Raw genomic sequence first — 18,702 nt, forward strand, 5'->3', positions numbered from 1 at the left:
TACTTTTTCTTCTTGGCCTTTCACTATGAAACCAGCAGGTTGTTCCATATATGTTCCTTCCTCTAATTCTCCATTGAGGAAAGCAGTCTTTACATCCATTTGATGTAACTCAAGATCCATGCTAAACACTGTTGCCAGAATTATGCGAATCAAGATAAATCTTACTACAGGAGAAAACATATCTTCATAATCAATTCATTCCTGTTGATTATACCCCTTCGCCACAAGGTGAGCCTTATGCCTTTCAATCGAGCCATCAACCTTTTGCTTTATTTTGAGAACCAACTTGTTCCCAATAGCTCTGCGTCCCTTTTGAAAGATCAACCAGTTCCCAGACTTTGTTTGATTTCATTGACTCTATTTCCTCTTTCATTGCATAAATCCATTTTTCCTTACTAGGGCAATTCAGAGCCTCATTAATATTTCTTGGCTCATCCTCATCTTGTGGAGTAATTATAAAAGTGGCGACTTATTCGCCGTATGGGAGATAGTACACTTAGCACATCATTCCCAATTATGCTCCCACTCGGATTAGATAATGACGATATCATCTCATCATGTGGTTGTAATTGAGAATGAGTTGAATTCAATTCATCACTTCTCATATTACTCCCACTTGGACAAACTCCACTAATATCATTATCTTGATCCAATGTTTCAAATAGGGAGTAATATTCCCCTATTTCGCCATTCTTAGGAAATTCATCCATTAAGAATGTGACATCCCGTGATTCAAATTCAGTTATACTCCCACTTTCCTGCTCACCTACGAACACATACCCTTTCGAGTGTTCGGAGTATTTCACGAAAATACTCTTATTTCATTTTGGACCATATTTCCCAAATTTGTGAGAGGATTCTTTATAGGCAGCACAACCCCATGACTTAAGAAAACCTAAGTCCAATTTTCTACCTGTCCATAACTCATGTGGAGTGGAACTAACTGATTTGGAAGGCACCCGGTTAAGTATATAGGCAGATAGCTAACAACACATCACTCCAAAAAAGTGATATGTAAGTTAGCATGCGCCATCATGAACCTAACCATTTCCGGAGGGTTCTGTTTCTTCTCTCTCGCAACACCATTTTGTTGAGGAGTATATAGAATAGACAACTGTATTTCTATTCATTTTCATCACATTATTTTCTGAACTCATCAGATAAATATTCTCGACCTCGATCGGATCTCAATGCTTTTATTTTCTTGTCTAATTGATTTTCTACCAAGTTCATTAAACCTTTTGAAACAACTTATGCTTCAGATTTATGAGAAATCAAATAGACACATCCGAATCGAGTATAATCATCTATTAAAAGTGATGAAGTAAACAGTCTCATGCCTTCCTTTCACATTCATTGAACCACAAACGTTAGAATGGATTAAATGCGGAAGAACGTCAGCTCTTTTACCTTTTCCAAATGATTTCCTTGTCGTTTTTCCTTCTAGGCAATGCTTACATATGGACAAATCGACTTTTTCAATATTGCCCAACAAGCCCTCTTTGGCTAGTCTATTCATATGTTGTTGGCCAATATGACCAAGTCTAGCATGCCACACATTCACATCATTATCTCACGAAGTAAAAGACGTGAAACAAGGGAATAACATATTGACATCACCATAGTCAACATTCGGTACAATAAAACCATTCAGAAAGTGACCACAACCATAGTAGTTTGTATCTAAACACAAATATACACCTTTATTATGGAAGTTCATACTAAAAACTAAGCTTAACCAACGCCAAAACAGACACAAAATTTCGACGAATCTCCGGAGCATATAGAGCATCATGTAGGAACAAGTTGTGTCCACCATGCATGTTCAATTGGCAGGTGCCAATCCCTTTAACTTCAGCTCTGGAGTTGTTTCCCACATAGATCCACTTAGTTCCATTTGATACTCGTCGGAATTCCACGAAGGATCCTCTATCCTTCGCTACATGGTATGTTGTTCTTGAATCTACAGTCCACAAAGGATTGGATTAAGCCAATGATGCAGAACTCGACACATAAGCAAAGTTCTCAAATGTGCAAGAGGTGTTTAGCTACTTTGGCTCACGATAGTCGCGAGCATAGTGACCCTTCTTGTCACAGTTGTAACATCTCACCATTGACATTTTCTTCACTTGAGGATGTTTTCCTCTCTTGTGTTGGTTAACTCTTGATCTCTTGCAATAAGGACTTGATCCTTTGCATTCCCACATATTGAACGAATCAATACGCTTGCGCTTAGAGCTCAAAGCCCTTTCGAGCTAGAACCAAAGATTGCAAATGTCTGTTTTGGCTTAAATGCCGTTAGGCGGTCTTCTGCTAGCTCAAGGTGGCGCACGACACCCTCAAGATCTTCCATAATATGGTCAAAAGCTTCTAGTGCTTCGTGCTTTTCCAGCACATATTGAATCTTCATATTCAATATTTCACAATTGTTGCTGTTCATATCAGCAATAACGTTCTTAGTTGCTGAAAACATCGATCTGAACACATCAAACATACATGCACGAATTATTAATGCCTATAATTTATGCATCAACTTTTACATAGGCCCATTATATTAATGAATAATTTTAAGTAAGGCTTCAAAATCAAAATGTCACTACGTTTCCAATCATCCTCCAAAAATCCTAACTTAAAACTATCATTAATATGATTGTCATATGTAAAATCAATTCTATGAAGTTACAAAAACTTCTATAACTACCCACTGCCTAACTACCCACAAAGAATCGCCAGTAACAAAAAGCAAATATTATCTAACATCCAATAGAATAACAGTGCTTTCACATAATACCACTATACATTACACTGAGCAATATATACAAAGAAAAATATCAACATGGAAAGAGATATATACATCCATAAAAATTCTCACAATTAATCTAAGAAATAATTAGGGAATGTCTCTTCTAATCTATTAGTCAAAACATCTGAGAAAACTGAAGGCACATTTGCCAACCATGGAAAAACTTTTGGAGAGCTTTCATGTCGCCACCAAGGCGCATTTACTCGCGCCATGTGGCGCTCAATCTAAGGGTTGAAGTTTTGGCCAATTCAACCTATAGTACTCTCTTACAAAAGCATCCACCGGATTCCTATAATCCGGACCACGTTGACCTCCCATAGCCGATCTAACATTGCTTGCCATTCGGGTGGAAGAGTGTTCATCAAAGCCGGCACCTTCTCAAAATCCGGCATAAGATAACCATTCGAGATGATTTCCGTATCATCTCGATTGACCTTGACCATGTGTGATACTAAATCACCATCAAGCTACCGATAATCGCCTAACTCTTTCATCAGCCATTTCGGTCTAGCTCTTCCTTCGTCCGTTCTTGGGATTTGTGTATCCGTGCATAACGCATCATAGTTCCCGCAACAAATGCAGAACTAAAATGGATCACTTATATAATCCATAATAAACAAATGGAAAATACATAATTTTCCATGATTAATGCAACAAATGCAGAATGAAAAATGGATTACCTATAACCCACACAGACATAATTGAAAAAGAAACAAATTCTTTTTGCTTTTTTTTTTCTTTTTTTCAGGTCAACGGTCAAAGTCAACGGTAGGTCAACGGTCAAGTCATCGGACCGGCCGAATCGACGGACCGGTCGGGCCGTCGGGCCGAGCCTGATCGAACCGCCCGCACGTGCCGGGCGTCCTCGGGTCGGGCCGGGTCGCCGGCGGTGACCGCCGGCCAACCGGACGTCACCGATGACGTATCGATGACGCCCCGACGGTTCACGGCCGTTGGGTGACGTCATGCTGACGTCATCACGCGTCGGTCCGTCGACCGGCACGTGCCGATTCGCCGGCCGCCGGTGCGTGTGACGCACGCGCTGGCCGAAGCCAACGCTTCGGGCGCGTGGCGCCCATGAGCAACGTCTTGTGGCCGCGCGTGTGGGCGCGTGCGGCTTCGTCCGGCGACGCACAACATGTCGCCGGACTCGTCTCGACGACCTCTTTCACCCAGTGCTTTCATAATTCAATTTCGACTTACGAAAGCTCAGAAAAATAGCCGAACAGCGCTCGGGTGTCGGGATTTTCGCCCCGATCCGTACGGCCGAAGGTTTTCACGAAAAATTAAAGAAAAAACGTCAAACAGGTCGGGAAAAACGTGAACTAGGGCTCTGATACCAATGTTGGGAATGACTGATCTCCGAAAAGAGGATTCGACACTAAATCGAACTCCTAAATCAATGCGGAAGACGAAGCCCGGGAAAAACACGTATCACCGATCGTAAAGCACACCACGGATTCGAGCGTACCTTGTTAGCCATAGATTAGATACCAATGTCGATAGAGGAAGAGAAATTTATCATTTTGTTCGATCCGATGACGCTTGAAGGGGAGAAAACAGTGGCCTTGTGCTTACTGTTTCTTTTGGAGGGAGAGAGAGCGTTGGAGAAGACGTACGTTTTTTTTCGTTTCCAACAGTTGTCTTCTCCTCTCTCTCCTCCCTTTTATACTTCCCCCATCCACGGGCCTTATTCCCGTGGGCGGGCCTTTTGGGCCCAGCATGAGCGGACGGGCCTTAAGCCCATTACCAATTAAAACCATCACTATTAACTCTTGTGGGGGAGATTATCAAACTTAAATTAGATTGATTTATCAACTTTTGTCTAAGAGATCTCCCATTTCAAGTTCGAATCCTCCTTGACATTTTGACGCAAACACAAAGGATTCGACTTTTATCGGACTAAAAAGATGGATCTAGTTTGGTGCGTCAAAGACGACTTTGAGACGTTATCTTGACCCTGACCAGATAATCGGATTTCTTGCCCCGGAGCATCCGAAGGGTACATATACAAGGGAATCATCAGCTGCGGACCTCACTTTTTCCTATCCGTTGTAATGTAGAGAGACTGCTGGTTGAATTGTTCCTCGTTCGTCCAAGATTGTTTTTCTTCCTTGCACTTTTCCCTTTATAATATCCTGGAGATACAAACTACACAGCTAAACATGCAATTTATTTCCGGAATGCGTTTTTATTACATCCATTACTTAAATTGACTTGATCCATAAGCGTGCTCCATCACTTTCAAGGCGTACTGTACAATTTCTTTATAAATATATTATCGAATATCCTTTTTTTTAAATAAATTATAATTAAGCACATCAAGATTTTTTCAAAGAAATAATCAACTTCGAATAAAAGTAATGTCGAGACGCTCCCATCCAAGAGAAGTAAATGGTAGACCTCTTTCGTTATTCCATAAGGATTAGGAATAGAATCCAATTAGCAAATGAGTGGCTCGGGCATTAGTTCGTGTTCCCTAAACTTTGAAAAAGAAAACGGGAGCAAGCGGTTGGTTGAGAGCCTGTCTTGCAATGCTTTTGAAGCCGCACCTTCTCAATCTAGGCGCAGAAGGTTACTATACTTACCTAGTCAGAAGTAGCCAAGATCGGAGTTTTGACATGATGTCTACCTTCACCACCGAAGGTGCCCCCAATTTCCTATGAGAAAGTTACCATAAAAATTCTAAACTTATTGCAAATATATTAATTCAATTTTAAACTTATTTTTTTAGCCAATCAAGTCTTAAACCTTTTGCAATTGTGTCAATTTAATCCATTCAGCCAAATTTAATTTGATGGTGCTATGTGAACACCAACCAATGCCGAAAGATAATTTTTTTAATATTTTTTTTTATCTTTTCTTCTTTTTTTTCTTCCTCCCCTCCTTTGTCCTTCTTTCAATGACCGGCCAAAGGGGAGGGCCAATCATCGGACTAAGGCAGTCGGCCAATGGCAAGCTCGCCTCACCATCACTGGGCAAGGCATGAGCAAGACACGAGGAACACAAAGGAGGAAGGATTACCCACTAATAGATCTATGCACAATGTTGCCAAACATGGACAGCCCCGAACTCATAGCAGTGAAGAAGCCCTTGTTCTGATTCTTCTTCGAACTCCCATCCTTATCTCTTTGGGGGCTTGTCTCACCGATAGTTAGGCAAGCTCACCTCTAGCTAGCAACCTCAATTTGGCGACTGGCCCTCTCCTCTAGCCGATCGCCAAAAGGAGGAGAAAGGAAGGGGCGGGGAAGAAGAAAAAAAGTGAAAGAAAAAAAGAAGATAAGATAAAAAATTAATTAGACATTCCAAAAAAAAAAGAATTATTAAAAATTGTCCACCAATGTCCATGTCAACGCTGGCCAGTCAAACTTTGATCGAATGGATTAAATTGACACAATTACAAAAAGTTTAAGACTCAATTGGCCAAAAAATAAATTTAACACTAAATCAGCACAATTACAATAGATTTGAGGACTTTTTGGGTAATTTTCCCAAATTCTCGTCATATATTTGTATTCCCTGGTAAGTGAGAATATGAGATGTGACATTACGGAATCTCTCACCCTACGACAAATCTACTACCTATTTCTTCTTCCTTGAGCTTTTTAAAGACTTGCTCAAATCTATGATAAGTGAGTGTGCATAAAAAGTAAAAAGTGATCATTAAACATACCATAATTTGTTTCTCATTTCACACCTTATAAGAAGTACAATTTAAGAGGCTAGGCTAGCCACTAGAAACGCGGCCTAGATGGGTCAGGACATTAGTATCACATATGTGAAATTTAACTCACTCTATAAAGAGGCAGAATAAAAGTCAGAGAGAGAGTTAGAAATAGGACAAAAAGAGGGAGGAAAAAAGCGCTGGGCTGAGCTATCTAGCTAAATAGACTTGCCCAAACCCATCCAAAATTGCTCTCGTGGCACTATCTTTATACAGACAAGATTTAGTGACAATGCAAACATCTAATTTAAAGTGATATCATCCTTAAGAGCAAAACGAAGCTTCAGAAAGAATCTATGCTTATCTTGAAGTGAATTCCGGAATATCTATTGTAACCTCGCCTTGGGTATCAAAATTGCACGATTAGCAAATCTGGCCAGAGCATTTCACCACCATTTCTCATCAAGTGTAATAATGTAGCAGAAAACAGAGAAGACCTATTTACATAATGAAGAATGATTGAATCCCATTAGGTAATGTAGGGAATGAACAGACCAAAAGATGCTTGAATGAAAGTCTCATGACGGCTTACTAAAATGATGTTGGTTTATATTGTGAAATAAGCAATAGAGAAATGCTTCTCTATTTCTCCCGATGCTGTTTATGCTGCAGACAGAGCACATAACCAAGATCTTTTCAAGTAGTGCAACTTTATTTGAATACCCAAAAAACAGATGAAGATTGAAATATTCAACTCAGTGTGATGCTTTGTATGATGCTGAGAAGGAAAAGAATTTACATACATGATAGAAGCACCAATCAACCGGAAAGTCACTTCCTTCCAACCACACGGCTGAAAGAACTTGCATGGAGCTCAATTCAAAGCAACAAGCACATAAAAATATCAATCTTAAACCATCACAATCTCGCACTCACAATTTAGGTACGTGTTATTACTGTCATTTGAAATTTTCCAAGGCCTCAGGACAAGTAACAATGACAGAGAAGCACGTCCATTGACCAGCCGTGCTTCTGGAAAAAAAAAGATCCAGGGATATATCAAGCTAATGGATAAATTAATCTCCATGAAATATTCCCAAGTAAGATTTAAGAGCATAAAGGAACTTGTTTATGAAGCACCAGTTGCATTGGATAGCAAAGAAAGATATAGATGTAAGGACAAAGTGCCAAGTTTCCTAAAAACTAAAGTATGGTTAGACCAATTACTTTAGGAGCTACAGTAAGTTACTATAGGACAAGAGTTTCAAGTGAAACCAGAAGTTTCACCATTAGAAATTACAAAGAATAATTCCTTGTGTAGAAAGGTTGACATTTAAACAGCTGCAAAGAGAATGCAGAACCACTCAACTCCCTGCTAGGCCTGAACTTTCCCTTTCTAGTATCCAATAATTTGCAATGAAGATTGGATTAAGTTTTAAACCCAGAAGAATGAAATGAATAAGATACTAAATGACGAAACAAGCTTCACCAAGCAGCAAAAATCCAAGCAAGAGAAGGAGAATTTTCCCTTTTGTTTATGAACATTCTAATTTCCCACCAAGTACCTCAAGTTCCAATCAAGCATGTGAGACACATCTTCTCTGCATAGTTCAAATGAGTGAGGACCATCCCCCATTAGCAGTCACAAAATTCCTCATGAAATTGGGTGAAACAATCGCATATGAGCAAGCTACAGCCTCTCCAGACAAACTGTTGGACATCATCTTTATGGGATTTTGAGTGATAAGGATGTTGACAAAAAAGTTCATCGCCGCTGCAATATCACTCTCAGATGACTCCTTACACCAAGGATGCCTCTTTAAATTTAAAACAGATTTTGCCCCGGATCAACTGACTTGCAGCATGCATTGATTTGCTCCCTGTCTCAAGTCATTTGTTGCCCTAATTATACTGAAATCCATGATTAAAACCCATCAGAGGCTCGAAACACAGTTGCCTTTTATACTGGTAAATTTGGAATCTAACTTCTCCAAGGGGAACATATCCACTTCATATTTGAGTCTAGACAAAACTGTAAACAAGTAATTTTTGTCATTATCTATGAAAGTACAAATTACTAATCAGAGCATTTCATCATGATATCTCCAAACCTGGCAAAAATAAAGAATATTTATCTGAACATGAAGAACTACTAGCATGGCACCAGGTGACAGGGAACAAAGCTAAGTTAATAGTAAAATAAAGTAAAACTAATTAGGAGTTGCCTTAAGTCAGTTCAATACCTTAGGTTCGAGCACAGCCAATAGTTTCATTATTACGGGGACACATTGCAAGAATAATTATGAGGGGAACACAGATAGGCAAAGAGAATTTACAGGAAGGAAAATTAATATTGTCAAAAGAAGGAAGAACCACTATCGTTCGATTTTTCCTCAAGTTCCATTTTAGTTTTGGTATTGGAGATATTGCACAGAAGATAGGAGGATTAAATATTAAACATGGAGGGATGAAACAATAACCTCACAAATAGAGAATTTAAATTTATCAAGTAGCACGGAGACAAAAGACAAAAAGAAGAGCCAAATTTTTGTTCGGTTTTACCAGAATCCTATCCTAGATTAACCTGAACAAGTACCAAAAATTCCAAACTAGCATGCAAGACCCATCTTCTCATTATAGAGAGCCAACAACTGTGGCACTTCCCGCAAATAAGTAGTCACATACTTCTCCAGGAACTTCTGCTCCGAAATAGTCAACAATGTAGACAGGCTACAGGGTTTAACCAAACCTTTAGACAGTAGAACTTGAAAGACTGAACCCCGAGGAACAATTCTCTTCCCTAAGCTAAATGCGATGGCTAGTGGACGTTGGGAGATAACCAAAGGATCAAGCCCCACAACATTGACAAAGAAGTCCATTGTGGCAGTAATTTTGCTCTCCGACAACATCATGCACAATGGATACCTCCTGAAAGCTAAAATAACCACCTCCTCGGACCAACCCCACTGGCCATACACACCAATTTTCCTCCTCCACACCGACTCACTCATGCCCATAAGCACGCGCAGAGCAATGACAAAACTCACTTTGGAAGGGTCAAAACCCATTGCCTTCACCCTATTCATGTTCTCCTCAAATCGGAAGGACCGGCTCCAAAACATATGCCCGTGGTACAGGACTAAATGCCGGATATTCCCCTCCGGCACTCCGGCATTCCTCAAAGCCGTGACTTCAGGAACAAGTTCAACTTGAGGATTATCATACAATAATCGAGGAGCACGTTTGATGGCTCCGATGGCCTTCTCATCGGATTGTAACAAATTACTAACGTAACGAAAAGTGGGTACCAAATGCTGCTCTAGGCTCCTGCCCAAAATCCACGGGACCACAACCACGAGCTTGGTTAATTCGAGGTCGGAGATCCCTCTGGAGCGCAAAAAATCGAATTTTGGCGAGAGAATCTTATCCGGGTCCAACGAAAGCAACGTGGGGAACCTCGCGATGATCTGTGAGATTTGAGCCGGAGTGAAACCTCGGTTCTTGAAGACGCCGATGACTGCGTCCGGTCTTGCTGGGGTTACGAATTTGAGGAGCTTGGAAGCGGAGAGAGCCGATTCTGGAGACAACCCACAAGAGTTGACGAGGTAGGAGACTCTGAACGCTCGAGATTTCGACAAGGTCGAGGAAAATCTGAGCAGCAGGCGGAGTGAATCGGCTTGTGGAGCGAGTTGAAGAACCCTAACGTGAAGCAGGGCTTCGCGAGACAAATGGAACATGGGTGTCTCCGAATCTGACGAACTTTAAGGAACTCCGGTTTCTTCCTTCTGCTACAAAACTGGAGCTTTCAATTCATGAGGTTTTGCCCGACCGAAAAAACTTAAAAATTCATGGGGTTTTGCTTTCTTCCCCCGCGCTGTCTTTCTCCAAACTCGAAATGGTCTTCAAAGGAAATTTGTAACTAGGATATAGCTTAACGGTAGCCCGTGTTAGGAGCGGCCAAACATTGATTTGAAATATTCTGACAATTGCTTATTAGGAATGCTTATTAGGAATGCCTAATAGGAAGGAGTCGTATTATGATAGGACGCTGCAATTGAGAAGTCTAAATAAGAAGGCTTAATTAGGAAGAATACCAAAATTGAAGATTACTCAATTAGAGAATTTTTTTATCAATCGGGGAGATTTCTAATTAGTATGTGATTGTCAATTAATTAAACAGGATTCCTAACTTGGGGTGTAGGTCTACTACTATAAACAGAAGGGCTTAAGTGGAGGTTTCTGTGTGCACCAAAAAAACTCCAAGAGATTACGAGAGTTTTCAACAATATGTATATAAAGACGAGAGATCTTGAGAATTCATCAACAAGTGATTATTCGTTTTGTGATAATTGTGAAAATCTATTAAAATCACTGTTAATGTTAATTATAATCATTTGATAATAGTGCAGCAGTTGTTGAATAAGTGTTTTGTGGTTTTTCTCACGTTAGGTTTCTACGTAAAAATTATAGTGTATTGTTCTTTTTGTCTCTTGTTAGCTGTGTTATTTACGTCTTTTTTTTTTTTGGCAAAGAGAATATACGGTCGCATATTGCACAATTTTGACATTAGAATTCCATTGTAATTGGTTGCGATTTGACTTAATTTACAACAAAGTGGTATTAGAGCAAGATGTTAGAAAACAAGGCCAACACGATCCAACTTAACTTACAATAAAATGGAATCAGAGCAAGATGTCAGAAGACAATGCCAACATGATCAAGCTTATAGTTATGAATTATGCAATATGGAGGTACAAGATGGAGGATCATCTTTACATTAAAGGCTTGTGAAAGCCAATCAAGACAAGAATACCTCCAAAGAGCTTGGCAAAGACTCTGGCACTACTAAATCAGCAATAGTTGGAGAGGGAGGAGAAGAGTCCTCAAAAGCCTTGAAACTAGTAATAGAAGAAGAGGAGGAGGAGGAGCATGAGAAGACTATATTTAATAAAAGAAGAGTTGGCACCACTATAAAGTGGCAGACAATGCTTATGATTTGTGGAGAAATTTGGACTGGACATACGTAATAAATACATCTTAAAACATAGCAAGCTTTTTGATAAAGAAGGTGTCATGTATAGAGTACAAAAATGAAACATTTGTACATAGGCACTATGGGAGGTCTAGTGAATCAAATCAATGTAATCCAAACTTGCATGTAGACTTCCTAACAGTTTTTATGCCAAAAATTTGCAACCCATTGGTTGTGTTGATTCACAATTCCACACCCGATGGAGCATTGATCGTACAATCAATGAAGGACAAATTACTGAGTGAAGAGCAGAAGTACAAAAATGATGGTTACAACAACCATGGTGATAGAATTCTCATGATCAATGAACAAGAGAAGAAAGTAGATTATGGGAGAAGCAAAGACCATGGATCTAAAGGTCATTCAACCTCAAGGCCAAAGACCGAAAAGAAAGCTGGTTTTTGTTGTGGAAAAACCAAACATCCCATTAAAGATTGTCAAGAGGCAGCCAAGAAGCAAGTTGAAGCACTGGTTGTAAATGTCACTTCAGTTTTTTGAAGACATGATAGTTATCTGCACTAATGAGAGCATTAACTTTATATGCTCGGACGCCATTTTGCTAGTTGATTTTGGATTTGTGTAGTCCCCAAAAGAGAATTTTTCTCTTTATATATAGGTGGAGACTTTGGTCTTGTGAGGATGAGAATTAATAGCTCATAAAAAAATTGTTGGCATAAGAATGGATGCAAGTTGACCTTGAAATAGGTGAGGCGTGGCCCAAATATTCGCTTTAACCTGATCTCCACAGGAAAGCTAAATGATGATGGTTATGTGAGTTACTTTGGTAAAAAAAAGTTGAAGTTAATCAAGTGCAGCCTGGCAAGTAGTGAGAGGAGTGAAAACATCTTGCTCTATACCACACAAGCAAATTTATGTGGCGGAGATGTTAATGCAGCAAGGGAGGTATCTACTGAGCTTTGACACAAAAAGCTTGGACATATGAGTGAGAATTGAATGAAGATTGTTACATTGAAGAAATTACTTTCAAACATAAAAAGTACCTTTAAAACCCTGTGCAAAGACTCCATTGTAGGAAAACAATAATGGAGCTGCCTTTAAATCTATTCCACCATTGAAAAAGATTAATCGATTTGATTTATTACATACAGTTGTTTGTGCTATGACTTCAAGAATTACCGATGGTACTTCCTATTATGTTACTTTTATAAATGATTTTTTAATGAAGGTATGGAGTACTACATTAAAGGCAAAAATCAAGTTCTTGATATCTTCAAGGATTTGCATGTGAATTTAGAAAAGGAGATCGGTAGAAAATTGAAGCAAGTGATGATTGACAATGGTGAGGAATATCGTGACCATTTAAGGATTACTACAAAGCTCATTGCATAAGGCTTCACAGCACAATGGTGTTGCTGAGAGAATGAATCAAACAATAAATGAGAGAATAGGGTGTATGCTCTCCAATGCAAAGCCGTCAAACTCTTTTTGGAGAGGTAATAAGGATGGTAGTGATTTTGTTAAATCTATCACCTTCGATTCCACTCTAAGACGAGACTTTATAAGTGTATGGAGTGGTAAGAATTCATCCTATAGTCACTTGGGAATGTTTGGTTGTAGGGCATTTGCACACATATCAAGAGACGAACGAGCAAAGATAGATGGAAATGCAAAGGAGTGCATATTCTTAGTATATGCTCACGAGGATTTTGGCTATAGATTATAGGATCCCGAAACAAGATGTTGTTTTGAAGTAGAGATATGGCGTTCTTTGAGAATCACACTATCAAAGACTTCAAGAAGCATGGGAAACTTCAAATGTGGAGGAAGAGCTAGTAGATTTGGAGTCCTTGAACTCATCAGAAAATTCTGTTGATGGAGGTGCATGAGAAGAAGCCGAGAATGATCCAATGATGATGTTGCCGAAAGAGTCGATGTCGAGACTGATAAGGGAGACGGTGGAGATGATCAAACGGAAGCTCAAAAAGAAGTAGAAGTTGGTGATGAGGTTGAGGAGGAATGTATGATAATCACTACGATGTCCTATATGATTTGCGGGACAAGATGGCGGCTTCGGGATTCAACTGGTACAGTCAATCTACCATGGACGGTGGTCCATGTTACAGATTGCGGTGCTTGCTTGAAAGAGATTTTTGACTATATTGTGAAGTTATGTGAACGGAGTACGGGTTTTCGGCTTCAACTTAAGGATTGCCGGATCAGATACGAGGATTATCCATTATCGGAATAAGAGCGCGACTTTCTAACGTCGGATCTGATTTCGAAGTGTGTCCGTGTACGTGCATGTGCTGCCGGCCATGAATAACGTGAGTTGAGATGTAGACAAGACATGCTTATGTTTTTCTTTTCTTTTCTTGGGTACAGATAAGAATATATTAAGGGAGAGCTAACTATACAAAAATTGACGCAAAAAACTTTCACTCATGTTTTTCTTGATGCGCAGTAACTCAGTCATGTTTCTCTAAATGAACTTGGGAATGCCCTGAGAAAATAAAAGCATACCATCTCAGCCCGGGTGTGAAATTTAGGAATTTAAACCAATTGATTGCAGAAGGTCTAACCTCCTAAGCCAGCTCAAAACTTGTGTCCATGTTTTACTAAACCTGAGGATATACCCACGTGATGAATCGATCTTCATCAACCTTCAGGACTTCGTCCCACATCTTTTGAGTGTGCGCAAGTGGTGCTATTTATACGTTCAATTTTGTGAAATGAGAGGCTGTCTAAATCTCCTCTTTTGGCCAAAACATGCTAACGTAGTGGTTTAGCGAATATTGGGTGTCTTATGCAAAATGGCGATGATTGACATGGCCAATTTTTGTAATTTTTCTAAATTTTTGTAATTTTTAATTTCTTTTTTAATTTATTTTTCTTTTCCTTTTTTCAACCAACTCCTCACCAACCAAGTTGAAAAAGAAAAAACTAAAAAAATAAAAAGAAGAGAAATAGAAACTAAAAAAATTCTGAAAAATTAATTTTTTTTTTTAAATTACAAAATTTATCCGTGTTATCACCGGCCGTGTCACATAGGACGGCCAGTGCTAATCAAACCATCATGTTAGTATTTTCGACCAAAATTGGTTCGAAGAACTAAATTGACAAATTGTTAAAAGGTTTAGGATTAAACCGGTAAATCATCAAGACGCTTAGGGTTAATTTGACATAATTAAAATGTTTAGAATTAAATTGACATATTCTCAAGAGCTTTAGGAACAAATTAACCAAATCAAAAAGTTTATACTTGAATTGACACGAACATAATATGTTTGAAAACTTTTTGATAATTTCGCCCCGCATTGGAGCCGTCTTTGCACGAAGACTCCGATATCAAGTATCCGGAGGAAATCTTTTAACAACGCGTACATTTGCAATGTCGGGGAAAAGCATCCGGAATGCGAATTCGGTGCGCCCACGAAGAATCTCTAGGATGCTCGGGACAAAGCATTTCCAGGTGCGAACCCGGTGCGCCAGCCAGGATCCTCTTCGATGCTCCTCCTGATTTGGAGGACAAAAACAAAGACAAGACCAGCAGATCAAGGTTCGACAGCGACAGCGTCTGTACTAGCACACGCCCGTTGATTCTGATCCTTTCGGGGACTCTAAGCAAATGGATTTACTCGGGCTGCACCTCGAACCTGTTCAGCATACGTGAATGTGCAACCTCCTTTTGATAAATGCGACTTGCTGCTGAGTTGTTTCCCATTTTGAACTTCAGAATCCGCGTGCCCGCGAAACTATGCATTTTTAAATGCGTAGTACTATAGTTATTATATACTTTTGATTATTTTCAAGTAGGTTTGCTCTCCACGTCCCTTTCGCATGCGGGAGGATTAGCGTCCCACACAAGTTTTAATAAAGCGTATCTTTTCAAATTCACAGAAAAAAAAATCAATCAATTTAGGGGAAATTCTAAATAAGCCTTATGCACCATTATTTTCTCAAATAAGGGTCTGAAGTGAATTTTGTATCAAATAAAAATTTCAAGTAACTATGCCGGTTTTAAATAAAAACCCGAAATGGCCATAATAATTTCAAATAAAGGTCTGATCTCGCCGATCACTGGTCGGCTAGATTTTTTGGTTGATCAATGGCATTTTCGTCAAAAGACAATTTTAATCTTTAAATTAATTTTCTTTTGCTTTTTTTTTTTTTTGTGGCGAGCGCCGACTAGCGCTTGCAAGCCCTTGCTAGCCACTAGTGAGGTTGCCTCGTCCACACCCTTATTGACTGTGGGTGAGGGTCTCGCCCAACCCTCTCTAGGCATTGCTAGTGGCTGGCTATCACTTGAGACTAGCCATCAACGAAGAAGAAAAAGAAAACCAGAAAAAAAGGAAAGAAAGAAAGAAAGAAAGAAAGAAATTAAAAAAAGGTAAATGATAAAAATTCCATTGATCAATTAGAAAATCAGGCTTCTTTTTGATATTAACATAACCGTTTCATGCCCTTATTTGGAGCAAAATCTACTTCATGCCTTTATTTGAAAAAATAAGAGCACTTCAAGTCCCTATTCGAAATAAAGTTCATTTCAAGCTTTATTTGAGAAAATAAAGATACTTTAAATCTTTATTTGGAATTTTTTCATCAATTTATGCACTATGTCAGAGATTAGTTTACAAATTAATTCAAGTGAAAAAGCAGAAAAACATCGTGAGAGATTTTATAGAATATCTTTTAAGGTGCATGCATTTTAAAATCTGTCATGACTTATATTCTTTGTTGAACCGTAATGACTCATCACTTGAATTGCAACTAAGTATCAATCTCTTTTTTCCTTCTTGAAGAATTTACTTAAAGGGCTCTTATGGCATGATCTCCAACTCTATTTGGCATGGAAATTTATGAGACTTTTAAAGTACATTTGGTTCAACATTCTTAATGGACTTTGGGTCTTTAAGATTTGTTTAGAAAAGTTAAAGATGTCTGGCAATAATTTATTCGGCCACTTTGGAAAAATGTAGCATTGGTAAAGCTTAAAGCGCAAGGTAAGGGCTTTAGCATTTCCAGAAGGCACATTTTAGCATTGCCAAAAGCTAAGGTGTTGGACGAAGTTTTAGGCCTTCTAAAAATGCTAAAAATCTATATTTTTTCTTTTTTATTTCAGATAAAATATAAAATTTTACCCAAATTACCTCCGCTGATAATTTCATATTTCGATTTTACTCTCACGACTATTCCTATTCTCTTTGCACATCTGAAGTTGTTGGAGATGGAGGAGTTGGACAGATGCTAGTAATGGGTCGACTTGGGTCGCGCAACGCTAGTGTTGCGTTGTGGTCGGGGTTGTACAGCCTTGGCGACCTGTCACCTCGCTTGTGCAACGTCAGAGTCCAAATCTGTTGTCTAGTCTGCTCGATGCTAGAGTCTGGATTTGGCTTGTCTAAAGGGTTATGCCGATCGTCGTGGCCCTTTGACAGCGGTTGCGGAGGTTTGAGGACCTCCTCCGGCACAGATCTAGCCCTTGTACGGCATCAACTTGGTCTCCAAGCGCGCATCCTATTTCGCGACCCAAATTTGGCTTTTCAGCCGCGGTTGCCGAGGTCCGACGACGTCCTCCGACAGAACTCTGGACCTCGTACGACTTGGACTTCATCTCAGGCACAGGATCTGGGCTGAAGCCTTCGGCTGTGGACGTGGTGTTGCTCTGCTCATCGGCGCTCGGCGCTCTCCTCGGCCCCTCCTTGCTTAGTTCATCGACATTTCTGCCAAAGCCTGAGCCGCTCCTTGACATTTCTGCTGAAAGCTAAGCCGACCTGGGGGCTACTGCTAGTGGTGATTAGCCCATGGAATTAGTGAAGCTAAAGCAATCAAACTGTATTTGCTTTAATCAAATAAACCTTGAGCCAAAGATGCTTGGGAAGATGGCTTTGCATTTTCTCCAAGTTCAACCCAAACGCAAATTTCAACGAAATATTTTGTGTTCCTAAGCTCATGTGTTGTTCAAATACCGTTAATTAATGAACATAAATGTTTCTTTTCGATCAAAAAAATAAAGGGAATATTTTAAATAAAAGCTTGAAGTGTCATAATTTTTTTTCAAACAAGGGTCTCAAGTGGATCTTATGTCAATAGAGACATAAAGTGATTATGTTAATATTAAATAATGACTTGAAGTAGCTATGATAGTTTCAAAAAAGGGCCTAACTTTGGCGGTCGAGTAGCCAATTGAATTTTTCAGGCTAGACAAAGGCATTTTCGTCAAAAAGACAATTTTATTTTTAAATAATTTGTATTTACATTTTTTTTCTAGTGACCTTGTTGGCTTCTAGATGAGGGCCTGCAAGCCCTCACCAATCGCTAGCGAGAGTCACCTTGTTCAAGCCCTCGTCAATAGTTGGCCATCGGTGAAGAGGAAAGGGTAACCAGAAAAAGAAAGGAAAGAAAAAGAAAGAAAAGAAAAAATAAAAAGAAAAATTTTTAAAAAGGTAAAGGATGAAAATGTCTTGATTAATTGAAAAGTTAAGTCCTTCTTTAAAATTAACGTAATCACTTGATACCCTTATTTAATAATGAAACTACTTCAAACTTTTATTTGATTTTTTTTTCAAAAATAAATTGAGAAATTAAGTTTTGGCAGAAAAGAAAAAGAAATTTGAAGGAACAAAATGGAAATAAAAATAAAATTTTTCAGGGTAAAAACAAAGGTTAATACCCCGAAAAACCCAAAATATGTATACGTGTGATAAATTTACCAAAAATTAATTTTTTAACCATGAAAAATTTCAAACTGGTACACTTTTAACAAATTTAGCCAAACTAATTATAAAACCTCAAATTGATATATTTGTGACAAATTTACCCAAAATAATTTATTCAACAGGCAAAAATTCTAAATTGATACATTTATTAAAAATATACCTTTATTTAAATTGGATTAATGCCACAAAAAATCATAAAACATTGTATAATTGTGACAAATGTAGAGTAAAACTATAAAAAACTGTAAATTAGTATATTAGTCAACTATTACATATCATTCAATTTAGTAATTTTAGTATTAAATTTAATGGAAAATAATATAGGGTAAATTTGTTATAAATGTATTAGTTTGGGATAAATTTTTCAAAATGTGTATTAGTTTGAGATTTTTAATGGTAAAAAAATTAATTTGGGGTAAATTTATTATAAATATATGGGTTTGAGATTTTTTAGGTAATAATTCGCGTAAAAACTACAAGCCAATGGGCCGTCCAATCTGCAGCGTCCACCCCCGCACCGTCCCCCGCG

The 18,702-nt window shown here is 38.7% G+C and overlaps 1 protein-coding gene across 1 annotated transcript; it reads right to left on the minus strand.

The window, feature by feature from the left end:
- Positions 1-7,895: 7,895 nt before the first annotated feature.
- On the minus strand, positions 7,896-10,376 carry LOC104416556. Its single transcript, XM_010027930.3, has one exon. The coding sequence runs from the start codon at positions 10,202-10,204 to the stop codon at positions 9,077-9,079; it is 1,128 nt and encodes a 375-aa protein (XP_010026232.2). The 5' UTR covers positions 10,205-10,376; the 3' UTR covers positions 7,896-9,076.
- Between the last annotated feature and the right edge of the window lie 8,326 nt (positions 10,377-18,702).

This window comes from Eucalyptus grandis, chromosome 8 (assembly GCF_016545825.1).
Source record: "Eucalyptus grandis isolate ANBG69807.140 chromosome 8, ASM1654582v1, whole genome shotgun sequence".
NCBI classification, from domain to species: Eukaryota; Viridiplantae; Streptophyta; class Magnoliopsida; order Myrtales; family Myrtaceae; genus Eucalyptus; species Eucalyptus grandis.